This window comes from Nuphar pumila, chromosome 3, assembly GCF_984573655.1.
Source record: "Nuphar pumila chromosome 3, dmNupPumi1.hap1.1, whole genome shotgun sequence".
NCBI lineage: Eukaryota > Viridiplantae > Streptophyta > Magnoliopsida > Nymphaeales > Nymphaeaceae > Nuphar > Nuphar pumila.
In genome coordinates, this window is record NC_143251.1 from 5,231,663 (window position 1) to 5,251,141 (window position 19,479).

Below are 19,479 nucleotides of genomic sequence, written 5' to 3' on the forward strand. Positions count from 1 at the left end.
CTATTGGGATATTTTTTCTTCTCTTTTTATAATAAAAGAGAAAAGACCCCCACCTCTCTCTCTCTCTCTCTCTCTCTCTCTCTCTCTCTCTCTCTCTCTCTCTCTCTTAGTGATCCTAGACAAGGAGCACGAGGAGGAGGAGAAGAAGATGAAGGAAAACAAGAACAGGGACAGGTTGGTATCTCTCTCTCCTCCTTCATTATCTCTCTCTCTCTCCCCTTCTTCTTCTTGTTTTCCATCATTCTCTCTCTCTCCCCTCCTCCTCTCTCAATCGAAGGTGGAAAGGGGGCAAGGGTTTTGAAAAAGGGGTGTCAGGTGAAATAACGAAAACAAAAAAGAAAAGAACGAGACCAAGGAGGGAGAGAGAGTGTGTCAAGGGTTTTGGGAGAGCAGAGAGAGAGTAGGGATTGTATCAGGTGGGGCGGGCTTTGACCTTGGTTTGACCAAGGCATTTTGGAAAGGAAAAGCTGGTATGTGACCCGACCCGGTGTAGTGCGGGACCCGACTTGCGGCGTACCCGCACTGCGCCCAGTACCCGAGCCCATGTCAGCGCGTGTCGATGCGGGTACACTGAGTAAAACAGCGTGATGCAGTGACATAGGGGTGAACCATTTAATGGGTGGACCATCTCTCTCTCTCTCTCTCTCTCTCTCTCTCTCTCTCTCTCTCTCTCTCTCTCTCTATATATATATATATATATATATATATATGTGCGTGTGTGTGTGTGTGTGTGTGTATAGGCAACTGTTTACCACTTTTCTAGCTAACCGCCATGCTAACCGTGCTTTTGAAGGGTTTTTCCGTGTTTTTTCTTAAATCTGACCATACAGATGTGTTCTACATGCTTGATTTTATAGGAATTGACTCTTGGATCATCCGATTCCGACACAGGTACATTTTTATAAGGTTTAAAAAATTGACAGTCTAAGATTTTCTTAAATATTCAAGGCTTAAAAAATCATGTTTTTCATAGAAAAAACATAATCCAAGTGTTGAATCGACTGTGCCAAACACATCTGTATGGTCAGATTTAAGTAATACATGGGAAAAACCCTTGGAAAGCCTGGTTAGCACGGTGGTTAGCAGAGACCACCTTCTCATATATATATATATATATATATATATATATAGAGAGAGAGAGAGAGAGAGAGAGAGACAGAGAGAGAACTTTTACTGAAATTATTAGAGTTGGGACTTCCAGTGGTCTTGAGCTAAGTTAAAGCCAAGTGATTAACTCTAGAAATCAAATAAAGTGCATAAACAGAATTGACTTAGTTGACTCATACAAATTGTCGATTAGGTGAGCCCAAGTGATTCATAGATTCAGAAGATATAGGTGCAAGATGTGCATGTTATATATTGACATCTACAAGTATACAGGAACCAAGTCACTTGAAGTATATTAGGATTCAAAAGATAATCAAACATAAACAAATATTCTGACTTTTCTTTTCAAGATTATGCAAGATGGATTTTAACTAAGAAAATTATGACAGTTTTTCAAGCAGCACGAGATTATGCAAGAACTAGCAGAGTGTTCAATAAACAGGATGGATATTTTCACCATCTCTACTCCAAATCCTTGCTTGCCCATCATATGAACCAGTTGCAAGTAGTGTTCCCTCCCCCTGCATAATTCACGCGATGTAAAATGTGATATAAAATGTTCAAGAACCACATGAACAGAAAGAACAAGGGTGCCTCAAAAATTGCAATGATCAGGAAACATAACCAATGAGCTCTATGTCTAGAGGATCTGAGAATTCCTCTGACACAAAGTTACAAATGAAAACACATTATGAAAATATAGAAATTTTGGATATATCCCCTCAAGCAACACTCACGTTCCAATCAAGTGTAGTGACATCCTTGCTCTTTTCATTAGTTCTACCCTTGAAATGTTTCAAAACCAGTGCATTCGGAGGCCCACTATGAACGCCACAAGGACCATCCGCAATCATCCAAATTCGAGCTGTCGAATCTCCAGACCTGAAATTTGCAGTGTTATGCAAGAGCATGTAAGCTTAGTATAAGCTAGCATACAAATAAGCCTGTTTTTTTCTTGTGGTTTTTATGTGCATTGATGCATTGCAACTGAAACATCCAGTAGAATCTGCATCAATTCCCCTATACAAGATTGCATTGTAGATGAAGGACTTCAGGGATCTCAAGCCACCTTCACACAACCAGGAGTTATTGCATGGAATGATTTTACATAGTGACATCAAACCAGAGCAAAGAGAAACTCACAACAGAAGGTGAACAGCATCTAGAAAGTAAATGGAATGATAAATAATTGAAACTAAATGCAGTCACCAAAGCAGGTGAACAGTATCTAGAAAGTAAATGGAATGATAAATAATTGAAACTAAATGCAGTCACCACAGCAGGTGAACGTATCTAGAAAGTAAATGGAATGATAAAATAATTGAAACTAAATGCAGTTACAACAGCGGGTGAACAGTATCAAGAAAGTAAATGGCATGATAAACAATTGAAACCAAATGCAGACCCATATTGTAAACACAAGGAGACACTGTAAAGAATGCTTTCAACAGCCAACAAAGAAAACCACAAAAAGAAATATAAGTTTTTCATGTCCAAATTTTTCATACCCAGAAGCTAGAAGTGAACCAGTTGGACTCCAAGCGCAAGCAAAAACCTAAGTTCAAACAAAATGTCATATTAAAGAAAAGAAATACAGTGACAACAATCCATCATAAAAAAAATTAAAATAAAACAAAACAAATTCAGATTGACACTTCAAACCTCAGAAGTATGTCCTTCCAAAATTAGAACATTAGAACTAGGAATCTCAGAACCCACAGAAGCTGAACTCGAACATATATCCATTGGTTCCGGTCCTGAAAAAAAATATACAGAAGCTTTGTGAAATATATACAGATGGGAAGACAACAAAAACTTCTTATCAAATATAAGATAATCAGAATGATACACTTGTTCACAGATAATCACTAAACAATTTTGTTTAACTTAATCACTATGACCGCTTGCTAACAAGAAAGCTTCCCCATTGTGCTACTCAGTGGATAGAAAAGGATATTTGCATCTCAGCACCATAAAAAAGCAAAAAATAAAATACCCTAAATTGCATCCATGAACTATGTATATCCTCATGGATAATAGGTATGATATGTGACATAATATCAATTTCCAAAAGCTTTCTAGACAAGAAAAAAATGAGCAAAAACTTGGAAAACACGCGATATTCACTTGCAGCATCACATGCTTACAAATTTGACAACCTAGAATGAAGCCACATCCTGTTACAAGGAAGCGAGGAGCCTCGCACGAAACTCAAGCATATAGCAGGACATTTAAAGTATTAGCTAAAAAGACAATATTAGGGACAGAGATCCATCACATCATCCTGGATTGAAATCTTCAAAAAACAAACTGCATAGACAACAGGTCTAATACTGGATGGGCTATTGAAACCACTGGAATTCACAGTCAGATCCAGCTTTCCTTCCAATTGGATCATTCTTTGTTAACAACCAGAACACACATACAAACCAACCAGACCCAAGTATCCAAATCAACTGTGCCCTCATGTGGCACACAGACAATTCCAAACCAACGAACAAAAGGTACATCTACCACTGAGACAGCATTGATCATAGCATGCAGAACACTCAAATACTGCTTTACTCTCCTTTGCAATTTCAACTTTAAGCATGCCTTACCACCTTTTTTTTTGTGTGTGTGACTAATGCTTTTGATACTAATGATAGAACATGTACTATCTAGTGAAAAGCTAAGTCACAGGAACTCACCAAAGAGCCCGCTGCACCCGTGTTGACGTGACGCGGGTGCGGCAAAATTCATGTTTTCCTACACCAGGTGCAGTCAACCTGCACCCAAGGTTATATGTGTCCAATATGGACTTGTTCAACTTTGATCGAGTTCATTTTGGTTCAGTTTTTAAAAAAAAATATCGAGGGGGTGGGGGGTGTAGGGCACGACTCCCTCCCTCCCCACCAACCCCTCCTCCTCCTTGCCCTCCTTGACTCCTCTTATTCTGACGGTGGTGGCGACGGTAACTCTCTCTCTCTCTCTCTCTCTCTCTCTCTCTCTCTCTCTCTCTCTCTCTCTCTCTCTCTCTCTCTCTCTCTCTCTCTCTCTTTTTGTTCCTCCTTTTCTTCCTCCTCCTCCTCTCTTTCTTCTTCTTCTTTCTTCTCCCCCTCCTTATTTCTTCTTCTTCCTTCTCCTCCTCTTGTCTTTAATTATCTTTCTTTTGTTTTTCTTCTTCTTCCTTCTCCTCCTCCCTCTGTCGCCACCTCCTCTCTTTCTTCTTCATTCTCCTCCTCTCTTTCTTCTTCCTTCCTCCACTTCTCCTTCTAGGTTCAGAATAAACCGAACCCAGGCCTACTGGGTTTGATTCTGGTGAACCCAGACCTGGGTCGATTCCGCTAAACCCAAGCCTCGGTTTTGCTGAACCCAAGCTTGGGTTCAGCATAACCGAACCCAAGCTTGGGTTGGGTTCTAAGTTCGGCTAGTTTTTTTTATGAATTTTATTTTAATAAAAAAAAATTCTTTTTGGGGTTTTAAGGACAAAACATGGTGAATTTATGTGGTAGATTGTTAATTTGATTTATGCATGATGAATTGATGATATGATAATTGTTTTTATTTCATTAGTGTTAACTTGAAATTGTTAATATATATATATATATATATATATATATATATATATATATTATACCCTTCCTGCAACCCCGCACCCAAGTTTTTTTAAAGTGTCACATCGCCGCACCTGCACCCGCACCTATGTGACAGGTGAAAAAGCATAATTTCAGGCAAGGTTGTAAGTAGTGTATCGCTACCCATATTGGTTGGGCCAATAGTAACACCATATCGTATTGTAAACGTATCATAAATTTTTAATAAAAAAAATCAAAAAATCCAAAAAAAAATCAAGAAAAATAAAAAAATAGTAAAAATTCTAAAGAAATCATATCACATCAAATAATGATGAATTGCACAAAACACAACCATAAAATCACATATGATGCATTTATGTCTCTATGAGCTGCATAAGACATCATCAAACATCAACTATCTTACAAGAACAATGCAAAATATTAAATATCTTGCAATTAAGAATGTGCCACAAGACTCATACTTTCATACTACATAAACAAAAATATTATGGCAATAGTTGCACTTGATTTTCAATTGGTTTTCACTAATTACTTGAGTGCCTCATTGCTATGCTAATGTCATCTTTGTTGGAGGAGTGTGGAGCCCGATTTCTACCTTGATATAAATCTTTCTTAGAGTGTGGAGAGTAACTTTGTAATTTTACTCATAATAAAGATTTTTTTTACCTTAACCCATTTTCTTGAGTGGAAAAATGGTGAAAATGCATTTTTATTTATCTTAACCCATTTCTTTGGGTGAAAAAACAATGAAAATGCACTTCTAATGGCCTCTAGACAAATGGAGAAATTTGCCTTCAAAAGGTAAAAAATAACTTTTGGCCTTTTTAAAGTGCGTCTATGCCTTGTATCGTACGATACAACATGATACAAATGTGTATCGTACGATACATCCGATACGGGTATGATACACACTCGTATCGTGATACGAGTGTGTATCATATTGTAAACCCCAAAAGTAACGATATGTATCGTACGATATCGTACGATACGGCACGATACGGACAACCTTGATTTCAGGTGTAATCTTCTTAGCCAAAACCTAAGTATATGTTTATCATGGTTTTTTCTCTAGGAAACTAGTTTTTGATCAAGTTGTTTTAACACAAAAATATGCTCCCTCTATATCATGAAATTTTGCAGCATTGTGAGCCGTTTCCTTTTAATTGTTATTAAAACACCAGTCCACATATCAAGATATCATAATTCAAAACACGATTTTGCTAAAAAAAAGCTATAGAGATCAAATCGATAGGGTCAGTCCTGTGAGGCATGCAATAGATTGTTAAAAAATCCAATGGGATTTACTAGATATTATAGTACTATTACTAGTAATTGATACAAACCTGTATAATATGTATATATACATGCATACATATATATACACACACCCACAAACATACATACATACTGGAAATTTCTAGGCAGGAAAATTTCCACTTCATATTTAAAAGTGGGTGTTTTCCTAGTTTTAAGCAGAACAATGGAAAAAAAATTGTTCAGAAATATTTTTATTTTAATTTTGGGAACTGGAAATTTTCATGAAAATATCAAGATAATTTATGTAAGGCTTTCAACTTGCTGCAACTATAGCAATCCATCACCACATCATGCAGACCATACCCGCCCCAGAACCAGATCCAGAAACATTTTGTGCATAGGCATATAACGTTAGCTAGCATCTTATACTAGCCAAAAACCAGAACAAGACACCTATTTTGATATATGTTCAAATATACGTATTTAAGCATCCCATCATCAAGCCCCACTCTCTGATGTAGTTAGCTAGCATTTACACAGGCATTCCATGTCTTCTTGACAAGCAGCCCAAGCAATATCTCTTCTAACTTATGAAGAGACCAAATAAGCTTATCTAGAGCCTCCCATACTGCAATTTCCAACTTCAGGAAGTCTTCCAAATTGTTGGGATTGAACCACCACCCAAATGCCTCACGTCGTTCTTAAAACAACTTACCAAATATATATTTCCATCCATGACCCAGCAATTTTCATATGAATTGCTATCTAATTCAAGTTGTTATCATGATATAGAAAAACAGATGATGTACAGAAAAGAATTAAAGTATAAAGAATAAATGACTTAAAGAAATGTACATGTGAAGAAAGGAAAAGTGTGAGGAATATTATGCAGTTCATAAAAGAAGTGAAATAGAAAAAATCGAGGCATACACATTTAAGAAGAGAGCTCTCGTGAAGTAGCTTTCCCACAAGGAAAGCAAGCTTCTGGAAGTGAGTTTCATAGCTACCAAAAAAAAAATCTTTATGTGACCATTGGTCAAAGAATGAAGGGATGGGTCATCGAAAGATGGTCCCAATAAAGGCCTTTCGGTACAAAAATAAAATAAAAACATCAAGAACCAAGCAATCTTTGCAAAGAAAGGTGTAATGGTCATCTCGCCAAATGAGTGAAACCAAATCCATACAAAATGATGTTTACAAGGTCTTTCATGTCACTACATTGTTTGCATGCATTGCATCCCAATAAGCTTCAAAGATGTTAAGATCTATACTTATGTAAAGTAATTATAGCTGCTAATCCTAATAGGATTCATCTTTTCCAAGTCAAGAGATTCCAAATCGCAACCATAAACCGACAATTAGTGATGCACAACGAACCGAGCTTGAACAACCGATTGAGCTCGATAAGGCTCGTCCGGCTCGATAAGACTTGGCTCATGAAAACGGTTATTTTGACCCGCTCCGCCCCACTTGTTATGGGTATTTCAGACCCGCCCCATCCTGCCCCGCCCCTTTAACCCTGAATGTGCCTAGGGTTTGCTATCTTTTGTCTGCCCTCTTCTCGCCTCGATGACGCCCCCTTGCCTCGCCTCGACGGCGGACGCCTCTCGCCGGCTTCGTTCTTCCGAGTTTCGACATCATCGCCCGTAACCCTACCCAGAAATCTGATTTTTGGCCGGTCGAAAAGCCCAGCCAAACACCCAAGCTCCCCAGGGAGAGGCCAAAGCTAATTTCTCAGCTCCTTTGTTCCGATGACAGTCTCAATTATGCTCTTTGTCATTTCCCCTGTGTCTTTAAGGCACGCGGCCACATCCATGAGGTATGTGTCTTAGGAATGTACCGTAATATTTGGGGAAACAATTTGCTAATTTTACGAAATGAAGGGTTTTTTGTTTATGAGTATTGCCATTATTGCGGCATGGTGAATCTCATTAGTTTTTGAATTGATTGGTGATCTGATTCTTTTGAAGATTTTGATGTGGGTATTGATATTATCGCTTTTGTTTTGCGTGTATCTGGCAGTGGAAGTGGCAATGTTGGTGTGCCTTGGTGTGGTAGTTATAGAAATCTTAGAAGCGATAACACTTGCCTGTTTGCAAGTTAAGGTGGTTTAGGCATGAATTTTCAAAGGAATCAGATGAAATTTTTGAGATCTAAACTGTCCATTTGGGCAAAATTTATAAGTTGGACTTGCTCTCTAAGTTCGATCCACTCGACCAATTCTTTAGAGTTCAGACTCCTATTTGTGAGGAATCGATAAATTGAACCCAGATTCTTCAAGGGTCAGCTTGGTATGTTGCGCTCAAAACGAGCTTAACGAACCAAGCCGAGCTTGAACGCCAGTGGTGTGAAATTGTCTACGAAGAGACAATACATAAACAAGCATAAAAACTTTGTAAAAGAAGTGCACGAAAGCACTCTTACAACACTTGAACAAAATACGCAAAAAGCGTATAAATAATAAACATGCAATAATGCATGTATTTCAATATATAAAAGCAAATGCTTGAGACTCTCAAGCTTATCCTACAACAAGGGGGAACACCCCTATTTATACAAGAAAGAAGAGGGCAAGAGGGGGCTCCCGAAAGGAGTCGTTGGGGAGCTCCCAACGGTCACAATTGTGACCGTTGGGGGCTCCCCAACGACTCTATTGGGGAGACCCCCAATGCTCCTTTTTGAATGTGCAAAAAGGCAAAAATAAAAGAAAAAAGTACAGCATATTCCAAAAGGGATATGCGCAAAATGTGGAAAGACAAAAATACCCTTATCGGGTAAAAAGAGAAAAATGTATATAAATATATATAATTATATATAGAGATACGTATACATATAATATATGTATACGTATCTCTATGTATATAAGTATATATATTTATACTTACAATAATGCTTTTGAGTATACATTTTAACACCCCCCCTCAAACTCAGTTTGTCAAGGAGGAAATGAAATCTAGGCGAACAAAGAGCTTTTGTGAAGAAGTCCGCAAGTTGATATTCAGACGTCACGTATGGTAAATCAATGACCTTCTTCAAGTATTCTTCCCTGACATAATGGCAGTCCATCTCAATATGCTTTGTTCGCTCGTGAAAGGTGTGGTTTTTGGCAATATAGATTGCACTTTTATTGTCGCAGCACAACTTAGTTGGTTCTCTGATAGGCACTCCCATATCTTCCAAAAGGCGTCGAATCCATACAATTTCCATGGTAGTGGATGTCATGGCTCTGTATTCGGCTTCAGTGGATGATAAGGATACCTTCTGTTGCTTCTTACATCGCCACGAGATCAACGATTCTCCTAAGAAAATACAAAAACCAGTGGTGGAGTGACGGTTACTAGGGTCACCTCCCCAATCTGAGTCAGTATAAGCAAGCAATTTTAATTCAGAAGAAGAAGATAGGAATACTCCCTTATTCACCGTTCCCTTTAAATATTTGATGATGCGAAGCACAGCACTCATATGAACGGTTGTAGGAGCATGCTGAAATTGGCTGGCGATGTGTATAGCATGTGACAAATCGGGTCGAGTAATGCTAAGATACATTAAAGAACCTACCAACTGCCTGTAAGGAGTAGGATCCGTTAGAGGAACACCGTCGTCAATCTTCATTTTTGCTCCCACAACTTCAGGAGTTTCACATACTTTGTCATCAGAAATCCCTGATCTGTCAATAATCTCACAAGCAAGCTTAGACTGAGATAGAAAATAACCACGTTGCGAATAAGCAACCTCAATTCCAAGAAAATATGTCAGAAAACCCAAGTCTGACATCTCAAATTTTGAAGTCAAGACGGACTTAATACCCTTGACTCCTTGAACATCATCACCTGTAATTAACATGTCATCAACATATAGTAACAATATTACAATCCCTGCCTTAGATTTTCTAGTAAATAGAGCAGTGTCAGTATAACAGGAGGAGAAACCATTTTCCAGCATTACACTGGTAAATCTGTCATACCAAGCTTTGGGGGCCTGTTTCAAACCATAAAGGGCCTTTCGAAGACGAAGAACTTTATCGTTAGGGATCTCCATGCCTGGTGGAGCATCCATATACACTTCTTCGTTAAGATCACCATTTAAAAAAGCATTTTTTACATCCATTTGAAAAATATTCCAATTTTTAATAGATGCAATAGTGATAAGACATCTAACTGTAACCATTCGGGCTACAGGAGCAAAAGTTTCTTCATAATCAATTTCATACTCTTGCCCATATCCTTTTGCAACTAAGCGAGCTTTATACCTTTCAAGGGATCCGTCACTCTTAGTTTTAACCTTAAAAACCCATCGACAACCTATAGTTTTCTTTCCTATGGGTAGAGTTTTGAAATCCCAAGTTTCAGCCCTTTTAAGAGCATTAAGTTCATTTTGCATAGCTTCTTGCCATTCTATACATTTTTTAGCTTCTTCAAAATTTCTAGGTTCAAAATAAGAATGAATGGCACTAAAACAAGCCCTATATCGGGGTGAAAAAGAATCAAAGGAGACAAAACGAGTTGGAGGTCTCCTATTCCTCTCAGATCTACGGTGATCGAGAACAGGAACAAGTTCACTATATTGATCAATAGCACTTCTAAAGGTGTCTTGGTATCTACGTGAGTATGTTATTGGATCACTTGAAATCCTGCCTTCTTGTTGGTTATGCTCTTCGACATTACCCTCAATGTCCTCATCATGGTTTGATGATACATCGTCATCACTAGATGTATCATCATTACTAGACAATAAGTCAAAAAGGAAGGAATAATCAAAATTTTCTTGTTGCGAAACATTTTTTTCAAATCTACTTTCATTTTCCAAAAAAGTTACATTTCTAGAGACATATAACTTATCTTCTCGAAGATCATAACACCGAAATCCCTTTTGAGTTTCAGAATAGCCAAGAAAAGCGCAGGGGATAGCCTTGGGAGAGAGTTTGTCATTCTTATCCGTAAGTATGAAACACTTACACCCGAAGACTCGTAACCTATTATAATCTGGTTCAAGTTTATATAAAATCTCAAAAGGGGATATTTTCCCTAATATTCTAGAAGGTAATTGATTTATTAGATAAACAGAAGCAAGAGCTGCTTCAGCCCAAAAAATTTTAGGGATGTTTTGAGAAATAAGAAGGGTTCTAGTGGTCTCAATGATGTGCCTATGTTTTCTTTCGGCCAACCCATTTTGTTGAGAGGTTTTGGGACAAGATCTTTGGTGAATGATTCTGTGATCTTCAAGATATATTTTAAATTGGTTAGAGAGATATTCTCCTCGAGAATCACTTCTAAAGATCTTTATGTTACTGTTAAATTGATTCTTGATCATTGAATGAAAGGTTCTAAAACACGAAAAAACCTCATGCTTGAACTTAAGAAAAAATATCCATGAATATCTAGAGAAATCATCCACAAAAATAACATAATAAGAAAAACCTCCTTTTGAGACAACAGGTGCGGGTCCCCAAACATCGGAATGAACAATTTCAAAGGTTTTAGATGAGAACATAGTTCTTTGCTCAAAAGGTAAACTTTGCATTTTTCCGAAAATACAGTCATTACAAGAAAAAGAACTTTTACATAGGTCCTTTGCAAAATGTAAATAGGATAACTTGATGATATTAGGATGACCAAGTCTTTTGTGCCACACATTTATGTCTTTGTTTCGGGCAACATTACAAAAAGATTTTGGAACTTGAAGAGATTCCATATAGTATAGATCACCTTTTTCTAAAGCCTTCCCCAATCAATTTCCCGGACCGGCGATCCTGTATAAAACATTTATCACATGAAAATTTAATATCGCAACCATGGTCCGAGAGTTGACAAACAGAGAGAAGGTTTAAGTTAAGCTTAGGTATAAATCTGATTTTTGGAATAAAAAAATCTTGATTTTCAAAATCACCTATTCCTTTAATTTCAATAGAGGTTCCATCCGCAGTGGAAACAAAGGATGGAGAAACATTTTTTGAATAATCGGAAAGTGAAAACATGTTTGGGGACATATGAAAAGATGCACCTGAGTCCAAAAGCCAAGAGACTTTACCTGGAATGGAAGAAGTAGACACGGCGGCACCGGATGTAGCTCCCTTGAGAAGAGGTTGAAGGGCTTCCATTATTTGGTTCAACGAGAGTGACCCACTGGATGATGCCTCTTCCTTTTGTGGTGCTCCGGTGGTGGCCATAGCGAGAAGTTTCTTCCATTTGGGACATACGGGTTTGACATGTCCCGGTTCTTTACAAAAGTGACATATAGTCTTGCTATAGTCCCTCTTTCCTCTTTGTCCGCTATCTCCTCCTTGATTTTGGAATTTAAAATGAGGAGGACGATAGGTCTTAACATTATTTCTGGGTCTTGATACGGCATTGACCTCAATGTTTTCTTCATGATTACAAGAGACCATAAGAACACTTGGTCCTTGTTTACATAAACTCATACGAGTCTCCTCACCACTTAATTTGGTGAGAACATCTTCAAGAGAGGGAGGAGTAAATGAGGATAGAAGTGATGACCTTATTTGCTCAAATTCCGGTCTCAACCCATTCAAAAAATTGAAGAAACGATCTTCTTCAAGTTGCTTGTGGCGGAGTTCAATTGCCTCTCCACTCCATTTTGGTTCAAGCATAGAGAGCTCATCCCAAATAGAGGAAAGATCGGCAAAATATTCCCTAATAGACATTTCACCTTGAGTAAGGGAGAGGGCCTTCTTTTGAAGGTAATACTTATGAGATAGATCTCTTGATGTATACATCTTCTCGAGATAATGCCAAGCTTCCGATGCCTTTTTGAATTTGATAATGTTGGCATTAATCTTCGTTTCGACGGATGAGAAGAACCAAGAAAGAATCTTGAAGTTCTTCATTTCTCATTCGTCGTGTTTCTTTGAGTATTCCTCAAGAGCTTTGATTCTTTCCTCTCCCTCAAGAATCTTGATATCGCTTCCGTCCATTACGGTTATCTTGGGTTCCGGTTCCGGAATCGTTCCTTGCACATAACCCCACAATCCTTTTCCTTTTATGTGGGCTTCCATATTCCCGGCCCAAATATGATAGTTGGACCCATTCAACTTGAAGCCAAGGGCAAAGTGAGACTCTTTCTCACACATTAAGGCGTAAAGAGAAGGAGAAAAAAGACGTACCAATACAATGTTTCAACTTCTACTTTGCACAAGATCCTTCTAAAATATTTGAGAAGTAAGATCCACCTCTTCAATCTCTAAAGATCCGAAGGCACGGTTTTCGAGGCACTCGAACAAAAGAGGATCCCACGATCTTCAATTACCAACCGAGCTTTGATACCATGTGAAATTGTCTACGAAGAGACAATACATAAACAAGCATAAAAACTTTGTAAAAGAAGTGCACGAAAGCACTCTTACAACACTTGAACAAAATACGCAAAAAGCGTATAAATAATAAACATGCAATAATGCATGTATTTCAATATATAAAAGCAAATGCTTGAGACTCTCAAGCTTATCCTACAACAAGGGGGAACACCCCTATTTATACAAGAAAGAAGAGGGCAAGAGGGGGCTCCCCAAAGGAATCGTTGGGGAGCTCCCAACGGTCACAATTGTGACCGTTGGGGGCTCCCCAACGACTCTATTGGGGAGACCCCCAATGCTCCTTTTTGAATGTGCAAAAAGGCAAAAATAAAAGAAAAAAAGAATTACAAAAAATAAAAGAAAAAAAGAAAAAAGTACAGCATATTCCAAAAGGGATATGCGCAAAATGTGGAAAGACAAAAATACCCTTATCGGGTAAAAAGAGAAAAATGTATATAAATATATATACTTATATATAGAGATACGTATACATATAATATATGTATACGTATCTCTATGTATATAAGTATATATATTTATACTTACAATAATGCTTTTGAGTATACATTTTAACAAGTGGTTCAGGCTCGAACCGAGGTAATTGCTTGGGCAAGCCAAGCTTGTACATGCCAAGCTTGTACATGTGCATCCCTACCGACAATGTGATGTATAAACACCCAGAGTTCCTCCTTAAACAAATTTTTTGCCTCATAGGTTACAAAGTTTAAAATCTCATACCTTAGCATTCCATGGTTGCAAAAAACATCTAGGATTTCCCTTGTTTTTGCAATCATATTATGGAAAAGAAAGATTCATGCATTTGTGGCCATTTTAGTGGATGAACAACTATGCAATTAGGATAATATGTATAGTCCTGCAACAAAAAATCATACAAGATACCATGATTAGAATATCACTTACCTCCACAACCATCATTATCTTCTTGTTTGACTTTAAGTTTATCCTCACATTCTCTATTCAATTGTCGATCACTATACTCATCTTGTTGCTTTTCTTTTTCCTTTTCCTTTTCCTTTTCCTTTTCCTTTTCCTTTTCCTTCTCCCTTTCCTTTTCTTTTTCCTTTTCCTTTTCCCTTTCTCTCTCCTTTTCTTTTTCTCTTTCTCGCTCTCTCTCTTTTTCTAACCTCTCTCTCTCCCTCTCCTTTTCTTTTTCCCTTTCTTGCCTCTCTCTCTCCCTCTCCCTTCCCCGTTCCCGTTCCCGTTCCCGTTCATACTCCCGCTCATGTTCCTTCTCTTTATCTTTTTCTCTGTCCTTTTGTTTTTGAAGACCTTCTTTCTTCTCTTTTATGATTCCACGCAGTTCACAGACATCCTTTGTAATGAGATCCAATGGTTGTAAAAAAGAGAAATCATCATCAACATCTGCATCATTCTGGCCAACTTAAAACAAGAATAGATTAGCTCAAGCGAAAGTTCCCTAGATTTGCAATACCAACAAGCATTAGAGAAATGAGTGAAGAATACATACAAAAAACCATCAAACAGGGCATGCCACGTTAAGGAAACTCACATTAGTCAAGTTAGCCTCCAACTCCAAATACTGTAATCCTTTCTGCACAAATATCAAAAGAGCACCAGGAGGGACCAAGTTTCCATCAATAGAACTTTTGTTGATCCCTGCCTCGTATCCTAAAACAAATGCTGAATGCATAAATCCTGCAATAAAGCAACAAAGACCAACAAGCTCTTCAGTAACAATGGGGAGCACCAATAATAGTATCACTTTCACTGATTGAGACATGCAAGCACGACAGCACACCTGCACACTCTTAAGGAACTTCCACACAGGCATACCCATCCCCAAAAGGAGGTAAGAGTCAAAGTGCATGTCAACCAAACTAAATTGTGGCTAAATAGATAAACATATTACAAGCACATTTATTCATAACAAACACTTAGTGAATTTACAGATGACAACAATAATTTGGTAATTCTCATTAAAAAAAAGACAATTGGGTTAAAAAAAATTGCAGTGCGCTTAACCACATATTCTGTATCCTATGCGCAAGATATAGTATGCATATGTGGCAGTTGCCATCTCACCATACTCTCAGTTTCCATGAAACCGAGAAACCCGAGATAACACAACAAATGGATAAGAAAAAATGCTAGAATTTTCACTAACAGAAGCATGATGAAAACAGCATAACACTACCAGAAGCATACATCAACAGTGCCACATCATCATCATCACGCCTTGCCCCATCTATGTGTTGCCACATCTTACATGGGGTCGAGAAGTCTACAGTACTGTGTATATTACAACAACAAACAACAACAACTACGCCTTCATCCCAAAACAATTGGGGTCGGCGATATGAACCAAAAAAGAAAATCATTTTGGGTCTTCCACATGAATCCTTCTCCTCCAATCATTTCTATCCAATGCCATGTCCTCGGTGAGGTTCAAAGCATTCATATCCTTTCCTATCACCTCCATCCATGTCTTCCTAGGCCTACCCCGACCTCTTTTAACTAATATATTTTCTCATTTCTCCATCCTTCTAACTGGAGCATCATTAGGCCTTCGCCGAATATGTCCAAACCACAGTAAACGATTCTCTTTCATCTTATTTTCAATGGGTGCAACGCCTACCTTCTTACGTATCTCCTCGTTCCGAATCTTATCTTTTATTGTATTTCCACACATCCATCTCAGCATACGCATCTCAGCTACACTCATTTTTTGAATATGATGTCTCTTGGCAACCCAACATTCCGTACCATATAGTAAAGCGGGCCTAATAGTCGTCCTATAAAACTTTTCCTTCAACCGCAATGGCATTCTACGATCGCACAACACTCCAGTTGCACTTTTCCATTTCATCCACCCAACCTTTATCCTATGATTTACATCTCCATCAATTTCTCCATACTTTTGAATGATAGATCCCAAATATTTGAAACAATCATCCACCGATATTTCTTGCTCACCAAGCTTCACTACACTCTCATCACTACTTCGTTGCTTACTAAACCGACATTCCATGTATTCTGTCTTACTCTTACTCAACTTAAAACCTCTTGCTTCCAATGTCTGTCTTCATAATTCTAACTTAGCATTAACCCCAGCTCTAGACTCATCAATCAAAACAATATCATCAGCAAACAACATACACCACGGCACATTTTCTTGAATTGATCTTGTAAGCTCATCCATCACTATAGCAAATAGGAAAGGGCTTAAAGCAGATCCTTGATGTAACCCAACCGTTATAGGAAAATTGGTTGTTACCCCTCCACAAGTGTGGACATTGGTTACTACTCCTTCATACATATCTTTAATTATACTAATGTACTTAAGAGAAACACCTTTCTTCATCATTGTCCACCAGATAACGTCCCTAGGTACTCTATCGTATGCCTTCTCCAAATCAATAAAAACCATATGCAAATTTGTGTTCCTCTCTCTATTTCTCTCAATAAGTTGTCTAAGAAGATGTATAGCTTCCATAGTTGATCTTCCAGGCATAAAACCAAATTGATTCTCCGATATCATGACAATCTTCCTCAACCTAGACTCAATCACCCTCTCCCAAAGTTTCATAGTATGACTCATGAGTTTTATACCACGATAGTTTGTGCAATCTTGTATATCACATTTATTCTTATATAGAGGCACCAAAGTACTCTTCCTTCACTCATTAGGCATCTTATTTGTCTGCCAAATCTTGTTAAAAAGATTTGTCAACCATTCTAAACCTTTCTCTCCCAAGCATTTCCAAGCCTCGATAGGTATACCATCTGGGCCAACTGCCCTTCTTGATTTCATTTTCTTCAAAGCCTCAGCAATTTCTTTCTTTTGAATCTTGCGCATGAAGTCACGATTCATCTCATGAAAAGGAATGGACAAGTCTCCAAGATCCTGAGCATGCCTTTCATTAAATAGTTTATCAAAATAATCTCTCCTTAATCTCCTCATCTTTGACTAAAACCCTTTGCGTTTCATCTTTGATACATCTAACCATACTCAGATCCCTCGATTTCCTATCTCTCATCTTTGCAAGCCTATAAATATCCTTCTCGCCCTCTTTGGTATCCAACTTATCATAAACCTCCTTATATACCTTATCCATCGTGTTTCGAACTACTTTTTTAGCTTCCTTCTTTGCTATCATGTACTTCTCCAAATTCTCATTATCACGACTCTTACTTAGATTTCTATAACACTCTCTTTTAACCTTAATAGCTAATTTGACATCCTCGTTCCACCACGATGTATCCTTACCTAGCGGTGCACCGCCTTTAGACTCACCTAATACCTCCTTAGCCACTTTTCTCATGCCACCCGCTATCTTATTCCACATTGATTCTAAATCCTCCTCGAGACACCAATCAACTTCCTTAACTACCTGTTCTACAAGCATTCCCTGTTTAGCTCCTTTCAGTGCCCACCACTTAATTCTACGATCTATCATATGTTTATCCCTTTTGCGGCATTGTCTAATTCTAAGATCTAAAATTAAGACTCTATGTTGTGTAGCTACACTTTCTTCCGGTATAACCTTACAATCGATGCAACAACCCCTATCTCTCTTTCTAAGTAGGAAAAAATCTATCTGCCTCGTATTAACCCCACTTTTAAATGTTACTAGGTGAGACTCCCTCTTCCTAAACCAAGTGTTTGCTAAGATCATATCATAGGACAAACCAAAATCTCAGTACTGTGTATATTAAACCATCTTATAGGGTTAGCTTCTCGTTCAATCTTCTCATACATACAAAGAAACAATGAACCACGACAAATTTATCAACTGGCGACGTACAAACGAAAGCATGCCTCTAGACGAAAATTATTCCGTATTGAGGGTCTTTAAGGTGGACGACATCAATAGAACTTGCATCAGTTTCTTTCTACACTAAAAAAACACGAATTGGGGATATTACTGAATACAACTAAAGAACACACATACACGCATCTCGAATAAAAATCATACATTCTCTCTGCACACAGTTAAAACGATACAATTACTCGCTCCAAAAATTCAGTCCGAAATAAACCAACACTAATCAGAATCCGCAGGAAGTCCCCGCAACCACGAAATCAATCAACCGGCAACATAAAAACCGATAAAAATCGAAAGAACAACTGGTTTCATTTTTTCCCTAGTCCCTAATTTTTTCCTCAGCAGAAATGTGGAAAGAAAAAACCCTAACTTCGATGGAAGTGATGGTGGCCATGGGAGACCAAGTAATTCAACTCGATGGCTTACCGGATTCGTGGAGGTAGCGGAAGACCAAGTAATTCAACTCGATGGAAGTGATGGTGGCCATGGGAGAAGCGGCGTCGAGACCAGCCTGAGCTCTCCGCGAGGAAGCCACCGCTCATTGGCCAAGATGATCGCAAGAGAAGCCGTTAGGGTTTTTCGAAAGAGAAGGCAAAAAGAGGAAGGGGGGCGCGCTTCGCCTGAGAGACTGGTTAGGGAGCGGCCGGAGTTGTCAGACGAAGGCGGAGGATCGTCGGGCAGTAACGCGCGGGTTCGTTGCTCGCGGGGGCTTTGCTTTGCACATGCTGCTGGATCCGGTGATGGGTCAGGGAGGCGAGTTGGAAACCTCGCCAGGCCGACTCTCACCTCTCGGCCCACGCCATCCCCCTAGGGAGACGTGGTTCGATCCGGACCCAGCGCAAGGGCTAGTAGACCTTGCCAGATTGGGTTATTAAACAAGTCGGTTTTATTTGAGTACGTCTACATTGGGTCCTGGTCCCCCTAGAGAGACAGAAAACCCCAGCTGGGGATTATTTTCCTTGGCCCCGTTTTCCATTAGGGCATGAGCTAGACGCCCCTTTCTCACGAAATGCAAACAAAAGTGGAAGGCAGGTGTCTTTCATGCGAAACACTGCAGTTCGCGCAGAGGCGATCCCTAGGAAAGAGGCTCATTTCGTACGAATTTGACTCCTTCCCTCGTCTGGGGCTGAAACAAATGCCCCCCAATTATGTCAAAAGTTTGTTTTGTCTGCATCTGAGCTAGATGCTGGCAGATAGGGATGAGAGAGAGAGTTGTTTCAACATTTAAAATAGAGGCCAATTTTTATGCAGCGGCAAGCATGCTGCACTAAGCTCCACTACTGCTGACCATCCATCTCAACATTTTTCCACTACTGCTGACCTTCCATCTCAATATATTTCAAGATGGACGACGCAAAACTAACAATCTAACACAATATACATACTGAGAATACAAATAGGTACCAACGGGGGCTCCGCT

At 38.7% G+C, this 19,479-nt stretch overlaps 1 protein-coding gene across 1 annotated transcript in view; it reads right to left on the reverse strand.

Moving 5' to 3' along the window:
- LOC149841726 (WD40 repeat-containing protein HOS15-like) overlaps nucleotides 1-18,903 on the reverse strand; it is a 36,314-nt gene extending 17,411 nt beyond the window's left edge. The window contains exons 1-7 of the mRNA XM_089998664.1: nucleotides 18,486-18,903; nucleotides 14,783-14,928; nucleotides 14,173-14,644; nucleotides 2,770-2,864; nucleotides 2,616-2,662; nucleotides 1,845-1,989; nucleotides 1,565-1,628 (exon numbers count right to left, since the gene is read on the reverse strand). Coding sequence (XP_089854790.1) covers nucleotides 1,565-1,628; nucleotides 1,845-1,989; nucleotides 2,616-2,662; nucleotides 2,770-2,864; nucleotides 14,173-14,644; nucleotides 14,783-14,928; nucleotides 18,486-18,546 — 1,030 coding nt within the window. The 5' untranslated portion in view covers nucleotides 18,547-18,903. The remainder of the gene's footprint in view (nucleotides 1-1,564; nucleotides 1,629-1,844; nucleotides 1,990-2,615; nucleotides 2,663-2,769; nucleotides 2,865-14,172; nucleotides 14,645-14,782; nucleotides 14,929-18,485) is intronic.
- Nucleotides 18,904-19,479: the final 576 nt, after the last annotated feature.